The following is a 19,772-nucleotide window of genomic DNA, read 5'->3' on the forward strand; positions in this document are numbered from 1 at the left end:
GTTGGTTTTTTTTTGTTGTTCGGTTGGGTTTTTTTTTCAGATCTCAGAAAGTAATTCCTGAGACACTTGGGGAAAAACAAGCCCTGGCCTCCCCACACCAGGCTGAGCCAGCACCCTGGCATGGGCGCCTACGTCCCCCTCGAAACTACAGCATCTTGTTTTCAGGGCTCCGTAAAATCTTATTAGAAAGAGTTCTCTAGTTCTGAACAGGCCAAAATCAAAACCTCATGGATCCATTTTTAGCATTTTCAGGCCCGTGGTAGAAAAGGGCTCGAGACTTCGCTGGCAGCTGCAGACACACGTTTTATGGGGACGCTTTGGGTTCGAGACATTAAACCCCCCGTTTTCACATCTGCTCCCTCCCTCCACAGCTGGAGACACCAAGTTGTTGCACTAGACAAAACCAACCAGATCTAAACTCGGAGCTTTTTATAAGCACCAGTGACTATTAGCTGCGAGACTCGGCACAGCTTTGCTCGCTGATCTCAATGCCTGCATGGACGAGAGCTCCTCGTTTCAGACGGGCAAGGACAAATCAACACACCCTGCAAACACCAGAAGGGCCACAAGAGTTTTTACTCCATCAAAAAACCCAACACAGAGACTTTACAACGCAGCACACACGCACTTTGCACCGGGATGGGCCCCCGGACACGCGCTGAGAGCACCACCAGCCAAGCCAAGCGCCCGAGGAGGATGCTACGGGAACAAGCCCACGCAGCGTTGCCTCCCCCGGCATCGTTTATGTCTCTAACACTTTAGAACCACACTTCCCATAAGCTTTGCTTATTCTTAGACTTAATTAGCATAAAGACCTTTCCCTACACATTCGTTTCCCTTTTCCTAGCGTTGGACCCTACAGAAACCTGCAGCACCGAGCACAAAGCAATGGGCTACTCCGTAAATCCACAGCTCCCTTTCTGCAAAAAGTCAGGTTATGCCGTGGCTTGTCTGGATCTTGAGAAGAATGGGAAAAAAAACAAAATGCATGTAGTCCACTGTCACGTACAGCTCACTTTAGGGCTCAGAGCAACCAATATAAAAGCCACAGGAAGATGCCATCAGGGTGCAATGACCATGTGTGCTACAGAACTCTGCAGGAAAATGGGACAGTGCTCCCAAAGACATCACTGGGCATCGGCCACGCCAACGTCACTCATTCCGAAGCGAGCAGAAGCAGAGCCAGGGGAGCTCCCAGCCACCACTGTCCGTGTTTGCCTTCCCCGCCGTCAGCGCGGGACGGGTCAGGGATGCTCCCAAATCCCACAACCCTTCCGCGGGGCAAGACGGATCAACCGCCTCATTCTTCCAAGTGAACAAACTTGCGTTTTGTCGGCGCGGGATCTCACAAACGGACCGTTGTCTGAGGGCAGGGCCAGGAGCTCGCCCCCACAACAGGCCATGCTTCATAACAGCCAGAAGAAAAAAAAAAGAAATAAAGGAAAGAAAAGTGATGCGCTCTGAACAGCACGTCCATCTCTCCCGGATCTTCCAGAGACAGGTGGAATAAATCTAAAGACAACGCAGCGTTGTCATCACTCACCAACCAGACACTCAAGTGTTACATCTCTGTGGAAGTACCTAATGGGGCTTTTTTGCAAACCCTTCAGTCAACGCTTTTTTTCTTTATTAACTAGACAACAGTGGTTTGCATCACTATGTGTGAAAGCATAAAGCAGCCAGCTTTTATTTTTTGGAAAGTCTTTAACATTCTTTGGCTTCTTGAATGGAAAAAATCTTCACCAACGAGACCTTAATAAACGGAAAGAGCTGAAAAACAGCCTTTCTCCCAGTGCGTTTCGCTCCTGCTAATGGAATACGTAGATAAAACCACCAACAGTTGTATCTCAGACCCTTCCGCCGCGCTGCCACGAGGAACCCTGCCCAGGTATCCCCGACGTGCTCCTCCTCGCATGCAGATGCTCCCGAAGCGGGATGAAGCCTCCAACTCCTCCTTCGGCCTCGAAAACACAGCCAAGGCGAGGAAGGGGCATCCTCGATCTCCTCAGCCGCTAAAGAGCACTGAGGAGGAGGAAGAACATCTCCAAACCCCTAAAACCCACACGCAGGTGGAGGAAGGGGAGGGCAGTGACTGGCACAGCTCTTCAAAGGTTGGGCAGGGACTCGGCCACGCTGCAGCGGGTCCAGCCGAGCATCAGTGTCCAGCTGGGACAGCAAACGTGACACGAGGGCACTCGCACGGATTGCCATTCAGGGAGGGAATGGAGGGCTTTGGTCCAGGGTTTGCTCTGGGAACCGCGCTCGGAGCGGGATGGGGAGGGCTGGGGGACACTGCACGGCAGGACCACGCGGGCTCCATGGCAAAGGGGTCCTTGTGCCAGCAGGAAAGGGCTCCGGCTCCCCTGGGAAAAGGAAAGCACTGCAGAGAAAAATCCAAATTCTCTACTGATCCCCCTCTCTCGCACCGCTAGGAATTTTGACTTTTTGGCAGGTTTCGTGCATGGGCTTTTATAACCTGAAAAGCAGAAAGCTGACAGCACAGAGAAGCATCACAGCCTGTTGGTTCCCAGCCAAAGTTGGCATCCCCGTGGAGAGGTACGAACAGGTTTTACGGTGTGAGGGAATTCAGGTCTGGTCATCAGAGCTAATGCTTAGGCACTGGGAGGGGGGAAAAAAAGTATATTTATTTACCACCAGCTAAACAAGGAGTCCAGATGGCCGCTGGACCTCTGCAGTACTTTATTTTAGGGTGGCTGGACAGGTTGGGACGGGGTGCTGCTGCTCTGCGGTGGCAGCCGAGGGCAGCCGGCCGCATCCTGAGGCACCGGAGCACCGTGGTCACTGCAGCAGGACGGTGTTACTGCACACCCTGGGCACGATGCTGGATGGATGCAGCTCAGCACCAGGCACGGCTCACCCTCCCCAATGTGAGATACAACCCTGAACCCCAATGTGGGCTCAGCCCCAGTGCCCCGGGCACCAGCAACCACGCGGCACCGCTCGGGGAGCAAACTGCTGGCATCAGCACGAGCTGCTTGCCTTGAAACGGCTGAAAAAAGGCTGATGGAGGAGATGCTCGGGCAGGAACAGGGTTTTGCTTTTAATTGCATTTATATCCTCTGATTCTGCTGGTATTTTCCCATAACCAAAGCCAGGGATGATGAACCCAAGGGATGCTCACTCAGTTCTCACCGAAGTTCCCCCCTCCGGGAAGGGGGCACCAGGGCAACACTACGCTCCAGCACTTCAACGCTGGAGCCCATTTCATCCCTGCTCCAGCCCCAGGAGCTGCAAAGGCCATTAAAAGTCAGCATTTAGCAACTCTGGAAGAGGTCAGCCAAAACAGGCATTTCCATGTGAAATGTTTTTGTTCTTACGGAAAGAAAAACACCAAACAAACAGGAATTCAACAGCTCTCAGCATCCGAAGCCTGGACCCCAGCGCGGGCAGTGTGTTGCGCAACTTCTCCTCCACCTCCCCTCTCCGAGCGATTTGCCCCCGTAGCAATGCTTTTTTCCAGGCTAAACACCCATTTTCTAGAGGAATCGACCAAGGGAAAGGCATAAAACAGGAAGGAGAGCGAGTGCAGCCCACCGCTGGCACAAGCACCATCCAAACCCGACGGATGCCCCATGAGCAAGGCAAGACCTCGACAAGTCAACGTCCTTCCTCATCCTCATGCTCATCCTCGATCCCCGCAGAGGGAAGCAGCAGGCTCCTCTCCTCCCTCCCAGAGCCCACGGCACGGCAGGACAGACGGCAGCCGCGTGCCTAATCCCCTCCGATCCCAAGCACTTCGGAAGGACAAAGAGCCGAGTCTCCTTCGCCAGTAAATGGAACCTGCGGTTCCAGGGGCTCGAGGCACTTCAAAGCCCGCGGCAGCCCGGCCAGCGGCAGTAAAGGGATGTACTTTTCAGCTGTCGAGCAGCAAAGCAAAATCCACACAAATAAGCAGTGTTCCAGAAAACCAGGTTTAACCATCAGCGGCTCCGAACGACGGGGGATGTTTTTCCTGAAGGGTTTTTATTTTATTTTATTTTTTTTTTTTATTTCCTCCTCCTTTCCAGCTTGTCTTGGGGTATTTTTTTTTTTTTTACGTCTTACTAAAACACATCTCGAGCTCCCGCACCGCACGCCCCTTTCGGGTCTGAGCATCCTCCAGAGGCAAAATGCTGAGTTAGGGATTGGAGTCCAGGAAAGGAGGTGCCTTTGATGAATAGCAAATCTACAGACTTCAATCGTTTCGGTGAGCGCCACAGATTTAATAAGTTATTTCCGTGGAAAACCTTAGTAACTCAGTTATGAATCAAGCCTATAAACACCTCTCACTCATCAAAGTGCCACTAAAAAAAAAATACTAAAAAAAAAAATCTTTTACTGTAACTGTGAATACAAGCCTCTCTCTACAGGTCCCTATAAGAAGCCAAAATTCCTCCTTCAAAACATTCACCGTTTTCAAAGGTCATAAATACACTATGTCCAGTATTCAGCAAATCCATTTAAAAAGCAAAACACCGGCACAGAGAAAAAGTTCAAACAAAGACGTACCATCAGATACACGCTGCTTAAAAGACACAACCGGAGTTACATCAAAAGAACTTTTACTACCTAGAAAGCCATATCCAACTCCTAATAGGGTGCAAGAATGTCATGTTTTGGCTACAAAGATTAAACTAATTTACTTTTAAGTAACTTGCTTACTTCCTGATGTTTCTTTTTTTTAAGTGTGATGCTTAGGTGCTTGGAGAAGTGAGGGACGTGATTATTCTGTGATTCAAGGCCAAACATCATAACTACTCAATGAACCACAGACAAAAACATATTTTATCTGAGCGTTGTACTTACTCCAAGAACTTCTAGGCTGAAAACATCCCGGCTAGCTGTGAAAAGCCATCCCAGTTCCAGGTGAAGGGAGGGAGGGAAAGGGCAACTCTCTCTCCTTCTCTCCAGAAACGTAGCAAAAAATTCCGTGTGTTGCCTACAAGGGAATGGTGCTCCCCAAACACTGCCTGTGGGATGCTCCCTTCAGGGCACCATCCTGCCTGGATCCATCACAGGAAATTGTCCTTCTGAGCCGGGGAGCTGTGGGTGCTCACGCAAAGGCAGAGGCATCATCTGCAAAGCAGCTTCAATCCCTGCATTAGGCACGGGGCCAAATATTGATAAGACCGACCTTCTTCCATCCCTTGTGCACCAGGCAGCCTGTGTTACTCCAGACAAATGATCCTAAGGCTCCAGTAGCCAGTTTTGCCTTTTTTTTTTTTTTCCCTCTCCTCTTCTGGATTAAGGACAGCTCTGATTGTCCACATTTCTCTAAGTGCTGTCTGTGTCGGAGGGTTAAGGCAGTAGTATCAGCCATCATAATAATTGAAGAGGAAGGATGTTCTTGCACATGAAGATGGAGGATGGTCTTGCCCCACGTCGCAACCAAGGGACAGGAATGGGGGAAGATTCCAGCTCGATTCACAGCTTTGCAGCAGCTGCCCCATCTGCCCTGGGAAAAATCACTGACTCCTCGCAAGGGAGAACACATGGGAAGAAGGGATTCCACCACTGTTTCATCTGGTCAGGTGAAGAACATCACCAGAGCTGTTGCAACTCAGGATGCTCCTCAGGGCAGGCAGGTCCTCGGGACACAGGAGTCCTGGTTGAACGCTGGATGCTGTGGGAGCTCCCTCACATCCTCCCCACTCGGCACCATCGACGTGCTGGAGAACAGCGTTGCTCTTGCAAAGCATTTGTACGGCTAATAACGAAGGGACGCTTCCTCCATTTCCCAGTCCAGGAGATACCTTCCCTCCTGGAAGCCAGTGCTTTTGTAGGCTGTTGATGATGCTCTCTCGCTGCGCAGGATGCAAAAGCCTTGGAACAATCTTTATTTCCCTCCTTGGGAGACCTTCGGCACAAACCACCTCTTCTCCCAACTCCAGCAAATTCCCCAGCGGTCCCTCACCCTCCAGGAAATCAATTTCCCCTCCCCACGTTACTAACCTGGCTCAGCTCCGAATTAATTTCAAGACCAAAAGGCTTGTATTGCAAGCTCATAACTCATGGGACATTTTTATGAACAGGTGTCGCTTGCCTTGGAAACCCTTCTACAGCTGTATGTCCACTGCCGAAATTTCATCCTCTATCCAGAGGCCCACGCTCTGCACAGATGGGGTCACCAGCACCTCTCCTGCTGCTCCAAATGGGATGTTGGGTACAGGTGGTGACACAAAGGTGTATCATCACCCAAGCATGGTCATCCACAAGCTCTACAAGAGCAAGCTCCTGCAGACCTCAAGACTACAGCTGTTGGGTTTGGTGGCCCAACGGAAAAACAACCGCGCGCAGGGGATATCTTCCCCAGCCTTGATCTAAGGTGCTTCTTCTTCAGTTGGTAAGTAAGGGTGCATTTGCTCAGTCTCAACGCTCTGGACAACATCTTCAGCTGCTTATTAACAACCCAAGCGAGTACTCTCTGCTGGGTTACATTGCTCATGGATGAAACACTGACATCCATAGGCTTTGGACACAACGAGGAACCCACCCCGCTGCAGAAACAATGATCGCTTCCCTTTCCCTTCTGCTCCAAAAAAAACGAAGTACTTGAACTCCAGGAGCTGTCACCTGAGCCACCCACTGTGGCAACCACAAACGTAAGGAAAAAAAAACCACAGCCCTCCTGTAAATCTAAAGGCTCCGGTGGATCTATCACCATCCCAGAGAGACACCTGTTGTGGAATGACACAGCACACCCGCATCTCTCTGAAAGGGATCGGTGCTGAAAGCTGGAGGATGCTGTCTCCAAAAGCTTCCTCACCTTCCCTTTCCAGGATTAATTCCCTGATTCACCCCATAGTTTGCAACGCTGCCTTGCACGTCAACCCCAGGCACGTGAACAAACCCAGAGCAAAGGTATGGTATCGTTTCCCAGTTCTCCCAACCATCAGGAAGGATGCTGCTCCGAGGGGGATGCCAACGTTCACGGCTGCCCACGGCCACGTGGGGAAAACCTTCGCACCGAGTAAAGAATTCCTCTCTGAAGCACACTGGAAAATAGATGCACTTTATTTCCCGCTGGCAAACTAAAACTATGGAGGAAAAATGTTTAATATAAAAACATCTGACAAAGCACCTCCAGGATGTATTTTTTTGCATCAAAGAAGTAGCTGTTGGCAACGGCCTCAACTCCTCCGACAAGAAAAGCTTTTCGCCAAACCCTGATTGTTACAGACTGCGCAGGGCAAGACGCGCCAGCGAACTTAAAGTTAAATAGGAAAGAAAAAGGAAACCAAAACCATTACTGGCCCAAATAAACATCTGTCTGTGATTAAACTGGATGCACAGATATGCTCTGCTTTTTTTTTTTTTTTCAACTGGATTTATGTTTTTGCCATGGGACAGGGGGAGAAAGGATGAACGGGCTCCACGGTGCTGCTGGGTGAGAGATGACCTGCAGCCCCAGCCCACAGCACCAGCACCCCAAGCCAGTACCTCCACCTGGGGCTACGATGGGAGCCCAGCACCGAGACACGCTGAAGCTAGAGACATCATCATAAAGTTGCAAAACCCACATTTCACCCCCAGAAGAAACTGCCACCCTATTAATGAGAAAAATCCCCTATTAATGAGAAAAATAGAAAAATACCTTTTTTTTTTTTCTTTTTTCCCTATTAACAGGTAATTTCACAATCTCTCCCCCAGTCTGGAAAGGGCAATGTTTGCCCAGTTTCCACATGTATCCGCCTTACATATTTATAGGCTTTTTTTTTTCCTACTCCTAACACACAGGATCTTCATAAATTTCCTTGTTAGCATAAATCCTTGCAGTCTGTTATTTCTGGGGGGAGAGGAAGAGAGACGTTCACTTTCTCCATTCAGTGGGTTTTAAAATATGCTTCCTTAAGTTCATCCTAAATATTGCTGGAAGCAGAAAAAGCCCTCCGGCTCCGGAGCCGTGGCACCGCTTCGGCGGGGCTGAGTCATCGGGATGGATGGACACGCTCCTGCCTTCCTCCTCCCTTTGGGGGTACGGGGACCCTGCTCCCCAGATCCAACACCCCCAGTCCCACCGCCGCCCTGCAAGCAACTACTCCACCTTCTCAGGCTTTGGAAAAAAAAAATCCAAAATAATGTAAACGAGCTCCAGGCTGTTCAGTCTCCCTCTGTTAATTCACATTTATCCTCCACCAACTTGGGAGGGGATAACACAGAACGAGGCACCGAGCAAACCCCATCCCTACATGGAGCCCATCATCTTCCAGGCTTCGGCAGAGCTGCTCGGAGCAGACCCAACGCGTGCGCTCCCGCTGTGGGGTACGCTCCCCACCGCCCCGCAGCGCGGAGAGGAATCCATCACTCCTCTGACAAACCACCAGCTCACCGTTTCTTCTTTCAGATGCATGTTCCCAGCTACAAAACGGCTTCACTGGAGCTGAAAACTCTTGAAGAGTTTTAGCACATGGGGGAGTGAATTGATTTCCAAGTCAAAAAAACCCCAAAATCAGTAATTTTCAAAGTCTAAAAAAGAAAAATTAGTGATTTTGGAAGTCTCTAAAGCAGCATCTTCCCTGACTTCTCGCTGCTGGTGCGGCTCGCCTTGCCAGCCCCTGCTTTTCTCCTGCCCTTCTCCCATTCCCAGCTCTCACTTCTCCCCTGGTTGCACTTATTTCTCCTCCTGTCTCTACTCCGGTGCATTACGGAGCACCAAGCTGCTTTCCTTTCTCCTATCTGAATCCACCCAGTGCTGAGCATCCCCTAACTCTGGGCACTGGCTCAGCCAGTCCGGGGCACCCTACACCGGGCGCAGGATTTGGTCCTCTGGCAAGTTGCAGAACTGAAGGGAGGTGGGTTGGACACAGATGCCCATGCTCAACAAGGAGGTATGTATGGACACATGAGATGGGCTCTAATGAGGAGTGGCTCATTTTGAGGAAGAATAGCTACCGTAAGAGCTGGGCACTGGCTGCTGCGGGCACGGACATCGTTAAGTACCTTCAATGGAGACACCCGGCGGGTGCAAGACCTCAGAGCAGTGGCTGGGGACTTTGCTGCAAGGCAGCAGTGAGTCACATCCATCGCTACCTGTCTGCTCCTACAGCTAATTACTCATCCTTATTTATTACTGCTCCAAAGAAAAGGGATGCCCCGACGTTCCGGTGCTCTCTGGAGGATGGACAAGCTGCTCCAGACCTGTAGCGGCCACAAGCGATGGTCCACTCAACACAGTGACCCACGGCAGGCTCCTTTTGTCCTCCTCCCTCTGGTCAACCCTTCCCCTCCTGAACGGTCCTTACGACCTTCAGAACTCGATGCCACCCCTAATGAGAACTCCGGTCACTATTGTAGGAATCCATGGGACTTTTTTAGCCAGCCAGCCAGACTGACGGGGCGTGCTGTGCATGGGGAGCTATTTTGTCATCTTCAAGAGAGGGTCTTTCCCAGAGGAGGTGAGGGATTTGAGGGAAGGCAGGGAATCCCAGAGCCCGTGGCCCACATCATCTGCTCCAGCACGTCCCCACCATACCCAACCAGTTCCCGCAGCGGCAGCGCAGCCCTCTACAAGCCTGGCAAGTCTAACGGGTACAGCAGCTTCTTGGCATGTGGTAGAGGAGCCAAGTCGGAGGGGAAGGAAAAAAAAAAAAAAATCACTACAAATGTTCCACCAATTATGAGTCACGGGGCTGAGCTTTTGTTTCTGCCTTGCTGGATTTTGCCCTTTCCCTGTCCCTGGTATTTCCCCAGATCCGGCTGGGGAGTCACGGGGACACCGGCACCGGCCGAGGCTCCACTGGCATCCAGGGGACGGGCATGACCTCGGTCAAGGGAACTACCTGGGCTCGAAATACAACCCCCAAACCAGCCAGTTTTCTTCACCCCTGCTCCCCAGGCACACGCAGCTGCAGAAATCATCGAATGAGGAAAAGATGGAGCCCCTCTTCCTGCTCCCGCAAGCCTGAACGTGACACTGCTTGAGCTTAGATGGAAACTTTGGGATCAAACACCCAAGTGATCAAGTGCCTTTTCCCACCAACCCAGATCTTCCCAAGCCGTTGCACCTCATTGAGAAACCAGGAGCATCCCCAACTGGAGGGAAACGCTGTGGTGGGACACCGATCCTTGGACAGACAGCTTCAGTTCATGACCCAAACGCTTTGAAGCTCAGATGAGGAGGACTCTGGGGTGTTATCCATCAATCCAGTTCCTGACACAGAAGGTCGCATCCACACAACTGCTCCCAACTTGTGCTTCCAGTCAGCACTGACTGTCACTCCCAATTTTCTAGCCAGCCTGCTAGTCCATCGAAGATTTTTTCCTATTTTTAAGAGTGCTATTATAGCCATGAACAGGTCTACTTCAAAAAGAGGGGCTGGTTTATCCTTTTTTTTAAAAAAATTTATACATATGACAAAGATGATCTTTTGACTTCACACTAAAACTTCCTGTTTAGAAGTTCATCAAGTAAACAGTCGACAGTAGAAGAAGGGTTCTCTTTGTTATGCAAAATTGAATTTTGTGGTTTTACTAGGAAAAGCCTTTTTGATGATCAAAGCTGAAGCAATAAACAGCAGTGGCTTGATGCTAGACCCAAAACGTCCTTATTTTTGGAATGGGAGTTAAAACATACACTAAGCTCCTTCGGTACACACAAGGGAGGGAAGACCATGTGCTTTGTGTATCATTTCCACAGGCCTACATTTCAAGCAGACCCATTAAATAAGTTGAAATGGAGAATAAACAATCTGAGACGAGAGCCTCAGTGGCTCAGTTTTTTTGCCTCTTACTTCCCAGTGATGACAAGTACGGGTTAACTTCAGTGAAGCTCTTATCCTCTTTCAGCAATCATGAGCACTGGGGAAAAATAAATCACACAGCCCCAGACTCTTATTAAAAGTTACACCATTGGAAACGACACAGGGGGAGAGGCGGGATCCGATTTCAGCACAATCTCGGTCACATGTTATCGTTATATTGTTCAAGTAAAAGTTAAAATTTCTCTTCTAGTCCAGAAAATCTACCAGATGTCCCATAAAGGACTCAGCTGTGAGAGAGGCCAAACCATTACATCCTTAGGAACCCCAGTTTTCAAACCCGGCTGCTATAATTAATGGCAATTATCAAGTTATAATCAAAGCCATGGGCACGGGGAGCTTTACGGACGTGCATCCAGCCCGAGGAATGTGTTTTAGGAATTGCAAACACATTATTTATTGTAGCACAACCCCGAACGATCCAAGCCCTGCCTATCAATTGTTCCCCTGCTAGGGACACTTGGCAGCACAACACAAGCGCGGCGCGCCGGCACGCTGGATTCGGCACGCGGCAGCACTGCGGCGGGAGAACCTTAAAGGAGAAGGGACAATCCCCGGAGAGAAACGCACCACCGTGCCACGACACCGCGGTGCCGTGCTGCTTAAATGCTCTTTAAAGCGCTGCAGCGTCGGGATCAGCTTAAACATCCCAAGAAAGCCGCAGGTCTCACCAAACCGGCCGTAGAGTCGTGCAGGCGGAGAATGAGAAAAGAAAAGCCATGGCTAATGGACCAGGACCCCAAGGGTCCCCTCCACCACCATCGAGTTAGAGCATGCTCCAGAGAGCAGCAAACCCCATCCGCACGCTCAGCAACCCAGCAACTGGGCGCCGAGGTGCCCAAGCCCTACCCGACCACAAAGCCCACCCCAACCACTGAAGGAGCGATACGGGGCTTCACCGGGACGCAGGTTTGTCTATCTTCATCTAAGGTCTCAGACCATTAATCAAGTAGTTTCTTAGATAGAAATTAAATTTGGTCCCATAGACAGGTCCCTCCTGCCCTACACAGTCAGCCCTCAGCCTGGGATGAGAAACCAGAGGACAAAGACGTGAGACGACCACCGTGACCAGAGCCCAACACCAAGCAAAGGAGAGCCCCAACTCTCTGCCTGCTTGCAGGTAAAACCACCCCGAGGCCTTACGGAGCACCATTAAATGAATGAAAGGTTGCAGGGGTGGGGCAGAACAAAAACCAGGACCTAATTAAGCAGAGCTTTGTTCAGGAACTTCAACGGCATCATAGCTGGGAGCTCTGCTCAGGAAAGCAGGGTTCACGCCGGAGGGCCAGGACCCAACAAGTGACACCAGCGGGATGGACTTGGATGAACCACCACAGAGCAGCATCGTTTGAAATGGCCTCATCGCTCCCGTCACGGCAAACAGCCCAGCTCCATGCCAGCCCCGACCCCGGGGCTTGAGAGGGGTCTAGACAGCTTCCACGGGGGCACGCAGGGCCCCACGGCCACCTCCCAAACGTCCCCGCTTGTCCCAGCACACTCATCCCACCAACAGCATCTTATTGCAACACGCGGAGCGCAGACGACTGAACAACCAGCTCCAATAGCTGCTCCTTCTTCCCTCCGTTCGCACCAATATAAACCAGCAGCAGCACCACTGCCCCCGTCTCCTCCTGCGGTCCTGCCCCAGCCACGGTGCCGCCCCAGCCACGAGCTCCACGCGTGCAGAGGCGCAAACATTTGCCAACCTGAGAAGTCTCCGGGCGTGACGTTGGGCGAGTTTGTAGCCTCCGTTTCAGTGTAAGACAACGTGGAATCTGATAGATCTAGGGGAAAAAAAAAAAAAAAAAAAAAAAAAGAAAAAAAAAAGGGGAAAAAAAATAAGCATTTTCAGTCCTCCTGCATTTGAAAGCACCCGTGGCTCGTCAGCTTCCCATCGGCTCCCCGAAACTCTCTAGCGGGCCAGAAAGCAGCGATTAACTTTGTACCTCTACCATGTAAATGCAAAGTCTGAATTGCTTCGACCACAAAAATAACTGCAGTGAAGTTGATCAAACAAGTAGGAACTTGGTGCTTACTGGATAAAGTTACATTAAGCCTCTAAACAATTCATAGTTACTATACTTAATTATCACCATTAAAATTCTTGAAGCTGTTTATTCTTGCTTCCTTCCTTCCTTCCTCTCTGCTGAAGCGAAGGAAACTTTGTTTTAACAAGTTAAGAGTCTTTGTTATTCTCTCTTGCTTACACCCCTCTAATTAAGCGCTCAACTGTTTGCTCACAGATTAACTATTATTTTTCCAATCAAACAAGCCAGTGAAGCAAATTTCAATCCCTGGCTGTTGTTTTAATAAAAGTCACGTGTCACTCGCTATCTATCATCCCTCCCTGCAGCACCAGCAGTTTCTAAAGGGAAGTAACTTGGAAGGGGGAGCGTGGGGAGGGACAACTCCTTTATTTTTCTCCACACCTAACAGAAAAAAAAACCCCACATGTCCAGCAAATTTTGCTTTGCAGGACGCTCTGGTCACTGCCCTGTGTCACAGACCAGCTGCAGGGATGAAGGAGCAGGGCTGAGCGGCTGTGCCGCAGGCGGGTGGCAGGGCTGGCAGGGCAGGGACTCACCTTTGGCACTGGGGCAGCTCCCGCCGCCCCACGGGGCTGGGTAGGACATGGCAGGCACAGCTGTCCTGTCCCACTCCTACTGCCCTGGCAAACCTGCGTGTCTCACCCTGTCCCTGTTCGATGGGGCCTCACCTTGGTCATCACCCGCTCCGTAAACCAGAGCCACTGACTACCGAAGGGAGAAATCCCACGCTCCCGACACGGCCAGGACTGCACCCATCTCAGCAAGAAACCCAAGAGGGACGTGGGATTCCTCCCTTCCCTCCCACATCTTTGCGTCCCGTTTACTTGTGCAAGAAGCGGGCGCTGAGAAAGGACGGTCGGGATGCAGCCATGCCAATTCCAGACATCTCATAAGATCACAGAATGGTCTGGGTTGGAAGAGACCTTAAAGACGATCCAGTTCCAACCTCCCTGCCATGGGCAGGGACACCCTCCACTACACCAGGTTGCTCAAAGCCCCATCCAACCTGACCTTGAACACTTCCAGAGATGGGGCAGCCACAACTTCTCTGGGCAACCTGGTCCAGTGCCTCACCACCCTCAATGTAAAAAATTTCTTCCTTAGATCTAATCGCAATCTCCCCTCTTTCAGTTTAAAGCCATTAAATCCATCTCCAAGCCTACGTGCACTACATAGGATCAGGCTCCAAGGCTGCATTGTGCCAGGCTCTCCAGCAGCCTTCACTTCACGCCCAGCCTACCTACCCAAGCTGCTTTTGCCAGCGTTTTTTTCAAAAAAAGCTTTTGTAATCCATCAGGAAAAGTGAAACGCCATTCAGAAATTACACAGCGCCGAGTTTCAAAGAGCTGGCGTCTCATTTTCATAAGCAGAGGAAGGGTAACAGCCGGTTCCGCCGCGGCGCTGTGCGGTCAGGGCTTGGTGGAAATGGCACCCAGGAGCTCCCGCTCCCCCTCCGCTCCGTCACCCCGCAGATTACACACGCAGACAAAACACGACGGCTGGTAACCTTTCATTACGCCTTCATTAAAAATAGCGCTTCGCATTATTTTGGAAAATATGCATGTGTCTGCGCGGTAATTTGGTATGATAAACCCACGGCCATTTACTTCTTAAAACCTGTCAGCTGATGCTTGCTCAGAAATAATGAGCAGCCATAAAATCCCAACTTGTTGGCTTTTGCCTGACGTGCCACGTAGGGATGTCTTAGAACCAACACCGGGACGGCACCACGAAAGAGATCAAAAGAGAGAGAACACGTACCCAGTGGCTTTTGCTCGTCATTAGGAGACAGCCGAGAGTAGGGAGGTGGTGGAGACTCTGGAAAAACAAAACTTTATGTTAGTGCTGTGTTTGGTTTATCAACGAAACCCTCGTGCTTTCTCTTTCAGAGTAGGAACTATTCCAAGCATACAAACACCCAGTGGAAGAAAACTCACTTGGAAGCAACTCGAGAGTAAGAGTTTTCCAAACCTTTCAAGAATGAGGGTTCCACCCTGACCTTTCCAAGTGGGCTTTGCTACTGAAAATGCTGCAGTCCTCCCCTGCACCCCCTGCCCTGGGCACCCACAACCTGAAGCACACAAAATAGCATGTTGCTCCCGAAGAACGACGCTTCCATCACCTGTGCTGGGAGACAACCCTACAACCACAGCTCAAGCACACACGGACTTAACAAGAGCTCCCCGGACACATTCCAAGGACTGAAAAAGGGTGTCAGGTGATGGAAAGACACTCCTCTCTTGGCACCCGACGCCTGACACCAGGGGCCAGGCTGGCTTCAGCCAACAAGCCACCAAAGTAATTTCGGTCCATCCCAACAAAGCCCTCAGAACATGAGGTGGTCCACAGCAGAAGCCTCCTGTGATCCTGCTCACCCTGATCCCGCTTCAGCAAAGCTCCCAAGACCACACTCAGCTTTAAGCAGCAGCACATCAGCAGTGGTGTACTTAAAAGTTAAGCAGGTCCTTAGAAATGCCTTGCTGAACCAGGGCATCTGACTGGCTCTTGCTGTCCTTGGAAGAGCCAAGACCACGTGAAAGGCTGATGAAGGTCCTCCATCAACTTCATGCACTGGTTAGAGGGTTTTTTCTCCTGCCCGAATTACGGCAGTGATAAGTTTCTTGAATTAGAACTCACTAAAATTGAGGAGTGCGCAGCTGGCTGGGCTGTACCAGGGCAGCGGCATTGAGCAGACACTGACTTCAGTGAGAAATTGTACTGAAAAGTCAACGGCATCACCTTGACCCCAGGTGTGCTCCCACACGGATCCGAAAGCAAGGCACGCGGCCCGACAACTGCAGCTCAGCTTGGCTTAGCTCATTAGGAACAACCTCAGCATCCCTCGTGTGATGGCTCCGGGACAGCCTGTGGTCAGTTGTTGCTTCTGAGGAAAGGTTCCTCATCTCCCCTAACCCAGCAAGCTGCCCACCAACAAGATGCTCTTCTCACAGGGCACTCAAGAGTCTCAAAATAAAAATTGATGGTGCCAACATCCCCATCTGGATGTATCAGCCCGACCGGTGTCGTGCACACTGGGATGGTCCCACGCTAGAGCCAGACCTGCTGCCACAAGGGACATCCTGGAAGCATCGAGGAGTTTTCACACCCCTGCGCTCCGTCACCCCACAGTAAACTGGGTGACAAACATTAACACAGATGGTCTCTGCAGGGAGACATGGAAGCACTTGTGGAAAAGGGCATCAAGGCCTTTCCTGGGCTCCCACCACTGTCCCCAGTGCCAGGTTGGAGCGGGTGGGGCCCTGGCACAGACACTCACTATCAAAATGATGAGAATCACAGAATCACTGAGGTTAGAAAGGACCTACAAGATGATCATGAGGATCACTCAATAAAAGCTCCACTCTCTGCTACACCCTGCACAGGGCCTGTACCCCTACACCGCTGGGAAAACAACTCAACTGCTGGGAAAACAACTGCCCCTACACTGCTGCAGGAAAGAGACCTGGAAACTTTGTCCATTCCTAAAATAAATGTCCAGTTCCTACAAACGCACGTTTACTCCAAGTGAAGCAAAAAGCTGCTTCCAGTGATCTTCGGGGAGGGGGAAGTGCGCCCAGCACAGAAGTTTCTTTCAAACAAGTGATGCAAAGTGAGGCAGGATCCCGGATTGCAAAATAAATTAAAAAAAAAAAAATAAAATTAAAGCTCTTGCCAAGAAAAAGACTGTCAGCAGGAGGTTGGTGTCCTCCAGGATCAAAAAAAAAAAAAAAAAAAAAAAAAAAATCAGAAAACCCTGAGAAATTCAGGAGCTGCGGCTCCCCCCGCCACTTCCACGCGGGTCCGGCGTTCCCCCGCGGCCAGGGCATCCCCCGCAGCCCCCTCCCCGGCCGCGGCCCCGGTGCGCCCGGCGGGGCCCTGCGGCTTTAAGCCGGCGGCGGTAATTGCCCGGCTCCGCGGCCGCTCCGATAAACAGCGAGCCAGGCTGGCGCCAGCAGTATGCAAACTGCATATTATCGCCGCTTATGCACCTAAATAGCAGGGGAACCTCCGCGGGAAGCAGGGGAAAAAAAAAAAAAAAAAAAAAAGAGACAGAAAGGGCTTTTTAAGCACAACCGGGAACCGCTCTGGGCTGGGGAAGGGGGGCGGTGGGGTGGGGGATGCCAGCCCGGGGGACCCTCGGCCAGGCGCATCCCGGCCGGGCATCCCCGCAGCAGCGCAGGGCCGGGCTGCCCCCGAGGGTTCGAATCAGCCGAGGAAGGGGTCAGAAGCCCCAAATCGCGGGGGAAGGACCCCGACCCCCCCACCACCCCCCCATCCCCGCTCCTCACCTGGCCCACAGAGGCGGCTGAAGTGGTAGGGGTTGCAGCAGACGGTGGGTCCGTCGGCGACGCCGAAGCTCTGGCACTCGCAGAGGGGTTTCAGCTCGGCGGGGTGCTGCAGGTCGGGCCAGCGGAAGAGTTTGCCCAGGAGCAGGTGGGGGGGCGCCGCCTGACCCCCCAGGCGCACCTCGGTGCGGGCCACCAGCACGCAGCCGCTGGGCATGCCCCCGCGGGACTCCACCGCCTCCAGCAGGCTGTCCAGCGAGCGCTCCTTCAGCCGCTTCAGCAGCGAGTAGGTGACGGCCTTCAGCTCCTGCTCCAGCAGCAGCAGCCGCGACCGCGCCTCCCGGCCCCGCCGCTCCGGGGAGCCGCCGTCGGTCGCGCCGTCGGGGCTGGGGGGAGCGACGGCGGCGGCAGGCTGGGGGCCGCCCGGCTCCCGCTCCTTGAAGAGGCAGCAGGTCACCGTCCGGCCGTCGCTCTCCTGCGCCCGCCGCGGGCTCGCCGCCCCCTCGGCGTCCTCCTGCCGCGGCGGGGCGCGGAGCCGGGCCCCGCGCCGCTCCGCCATGGGGTCCCCGCGGGGCGCCGCCTCGGCCGCCGCCCCGCCGCGCCGCTCCTCCGCCTCCCGCAGCAGGCTGCGCGCTACCGCGCGGATCTCCGCCGAGGGGTTTTTCTCCGGGATCTTGAAGCTACCGGTGGCTCCGAGGTCTTGGCCGCTCCTGGCGCTCCCATCTCCGCCGTCCCTGTCCGGAATGACGCGGCTCCTCCAAAGTCGCCGCACCAGCCCTGAGCGTTTGGACCTGAACATACGACACGCGGGCGGCCGGGGGTCGCGTCGCTCTCCGCCGCTACCCCCCCCGCGCCCCTCCTCCGCGGGGCTCCTCGCTCCGCCGCCGGCTTTATCTCATCTCAGACCCGCCGCCCTCGCAGCCTGCCCGGAGCGCCCGGCGCGGCGGTTTGTTTCCCCGCGGCCCTGCCCAGCGAATCGCCGACGGCCCGCGGCGGGGCCGCACCATGGGGGAGGCGGCGGGGAGGGAGCGCGGCGCGGGCATAGACGGCGCCGCGGGGGCTGCGCCGACGCCCGCGGCGGTGCGGGGCCGCTCCCGTGGCGGCGCTGGGGCTCGGGCGCGCCGCGCCGTGCCCTACATCGGCTGCCAACGCGGGGCCGAGCGGGGAGCGGCGGGGACGCGGGACTCCGGAGCCGGGGAGAGCCCGGGGCAGCGCTCGGGCTGCTCCACCATACAAGGTGGGAGTAAGGAGGAGGGTGGGGGGGGGAATGCCCCGGCGCTGGGGTGCCGCCCGGCGGGGAACTGGCGCCGGGTCCGCGCTCGGAGGTATCGATTCCCTTCGGCCAAAAATAGTTTGTTTTTTTTTTTTTAAAAAAAAAAAAAAAAAGCCAGGAAAAAAAAATTAAAAAAAAAAAAAATCGAAAAAGCAAAAAACCAAGAGCAGAACCCAAAGCGGAGGCCGGTGTCAGCACGTGAGTTGTACGTATCCCAGAGGCGCAGGTCCCGCGGCCGGGGGCGCGGTGCGGCGCGGTGCGGTCCCGCGGCCGGCGGGTCCCCGCGCTCCCCTGCGCGCGGCTGCCGCTCCCGCCGCCGCCGCCTCCGCGCTCGCTCGCGCCCGCCCGCCCTCGCCGTCTTTTGTGTGGCTGCGGCGCGCACGCAGGGCCCCTCGCGAGCGGCGGCGCGATTGGCTGCCGCCCATCATGTGCCAGTCTAGACACTTTGGCGGCTCCGCGCGGCACCGAGCGTTGCGCAAACACCGGCTCGAGTTTCCGAACTCTTAAAGGGACACGCGCCCCGATTGCCCCCCCCCCCCCACTTCACCGACGGGGGGAGCCCCCGCCCTCCCGCCGCTCCGAACAGGCGCCTTCCCCTCTCTTTCCCCTCCCCCCCCGCCCTTCCCGAGCGGCCCCGCGGGGAGCGGGAAGGGGCGGAGGGGGGGGGCGCCCCGCCGCGGCCGCCCGGGGGAAAGTAGGTCAGGGCGGCGCGGCGGCGGCGAAGGGGTTAACGCCGCTCCGCTCCCCCCCCCCCCTCCCCCCCCGCCGGAGCCGCCGCGGCGGGACACACCCCCGCGATGTATCAACTTGTCCGCCGTGGCAAAAGTTCAGGCCCGGCTCGCTCCCATTGGCCCGCCGCCGCGTGACGCGCGGTGCCGCCGCCTCCCATTGGTCCGGACGCCGCGCCGGCACCGCCCCCTCTCCCCCCCTCACCCCGCCTTCCTCGCGCGGCGCGGCGTGCCCGTGAATGAAAGACATTCCGCGGGCGCCGCGCCGCCCATGGTCCCTGCGCCCGCCGCCGGGGCCCCCGGGCGGCGGGGAGCGGCTGCCGGCGGGGGGCGGCGTGCCCCGGCCGCGGCCCCGCGGGGGAGGGAGGGAGGGGGGGAGCGGCGGCCGCGGAGGGGGGGGGGGGGGCGGCCCCGAGGGGGCGGTGCGGCGCCGCGTCCCGCCCCACGCGGCCGGGTGGGAACAGCGGCGGCGGCGGAGGGAGGGGGCTGCGAGGTTGAGAGCCCCCTCCCAAAAAAAAATCGTAAAATAAATAAAACCCCCTAAAATGGCGATTCTTCTTGCTGAGCCCGCAGCGGGAGTCCCGGCGTGCGGATTCCACGGGCGCATCCGCCGCTGAGCGTGGCAGGGACGCGCTGCGGAACACGCGGCTCCTCAAGCGGGGGTCGCGGGGCGGGGGGCT

General features: G+C 54.4%; 1 protein-coding gene across 2 annotated transcripts in view; it reads right to left on the bottom strand.

Moving 5' to 3' along the window:
* The window catches only part of SMAD6 (SMAD family member 6), a 42,356-nt gene extending 24,466 nt beyond the window's left edge, over nt 1-17,890 (bottom strand). The window contains exons 1-4 of one of the 2 annotated variants that reach the window (XM_086620311.1): nt 17,729-17,890; nt 17,095-17,602; nt 14,567-14,623; nt 12,464-12,541 (exon numbers count right to left, since the gene is read on the bottom strand). In XM_086620311.1, coding sequence (XP_086476437.1) covers nt 12,464-12,541; nt 14,567-14,623; nt 17,095-17,602; nt 17,729-17,890 — 805 coding nt within the window. Of the gene's footprint in view, nt 1-12,463; nt 12,542-14,566; nt 14,624-17,094 lie in introns of both variants that reach the window. The other variant, XM_086620310.1, reaches the window with a different exon arrangement.
* Nucleotides 17,891-19,772: the final 1,882 nt, after the last annotated feature.

The sequence above is a fragment of the Tauraco erythrolophus genome, chromosome 14 (assembly GCF_009769465.1).
Source record: "Tauraco erythrolophus isolate bTauEry1 chromosome 14, bTauEry1.pri, whole genome shotgun sequence".
NCBI lineage: Eukaryota > Metazoa > Chordata > Aves > Musophagiformes > Musophagidae > Tauraco > Tauraco erythrolophus.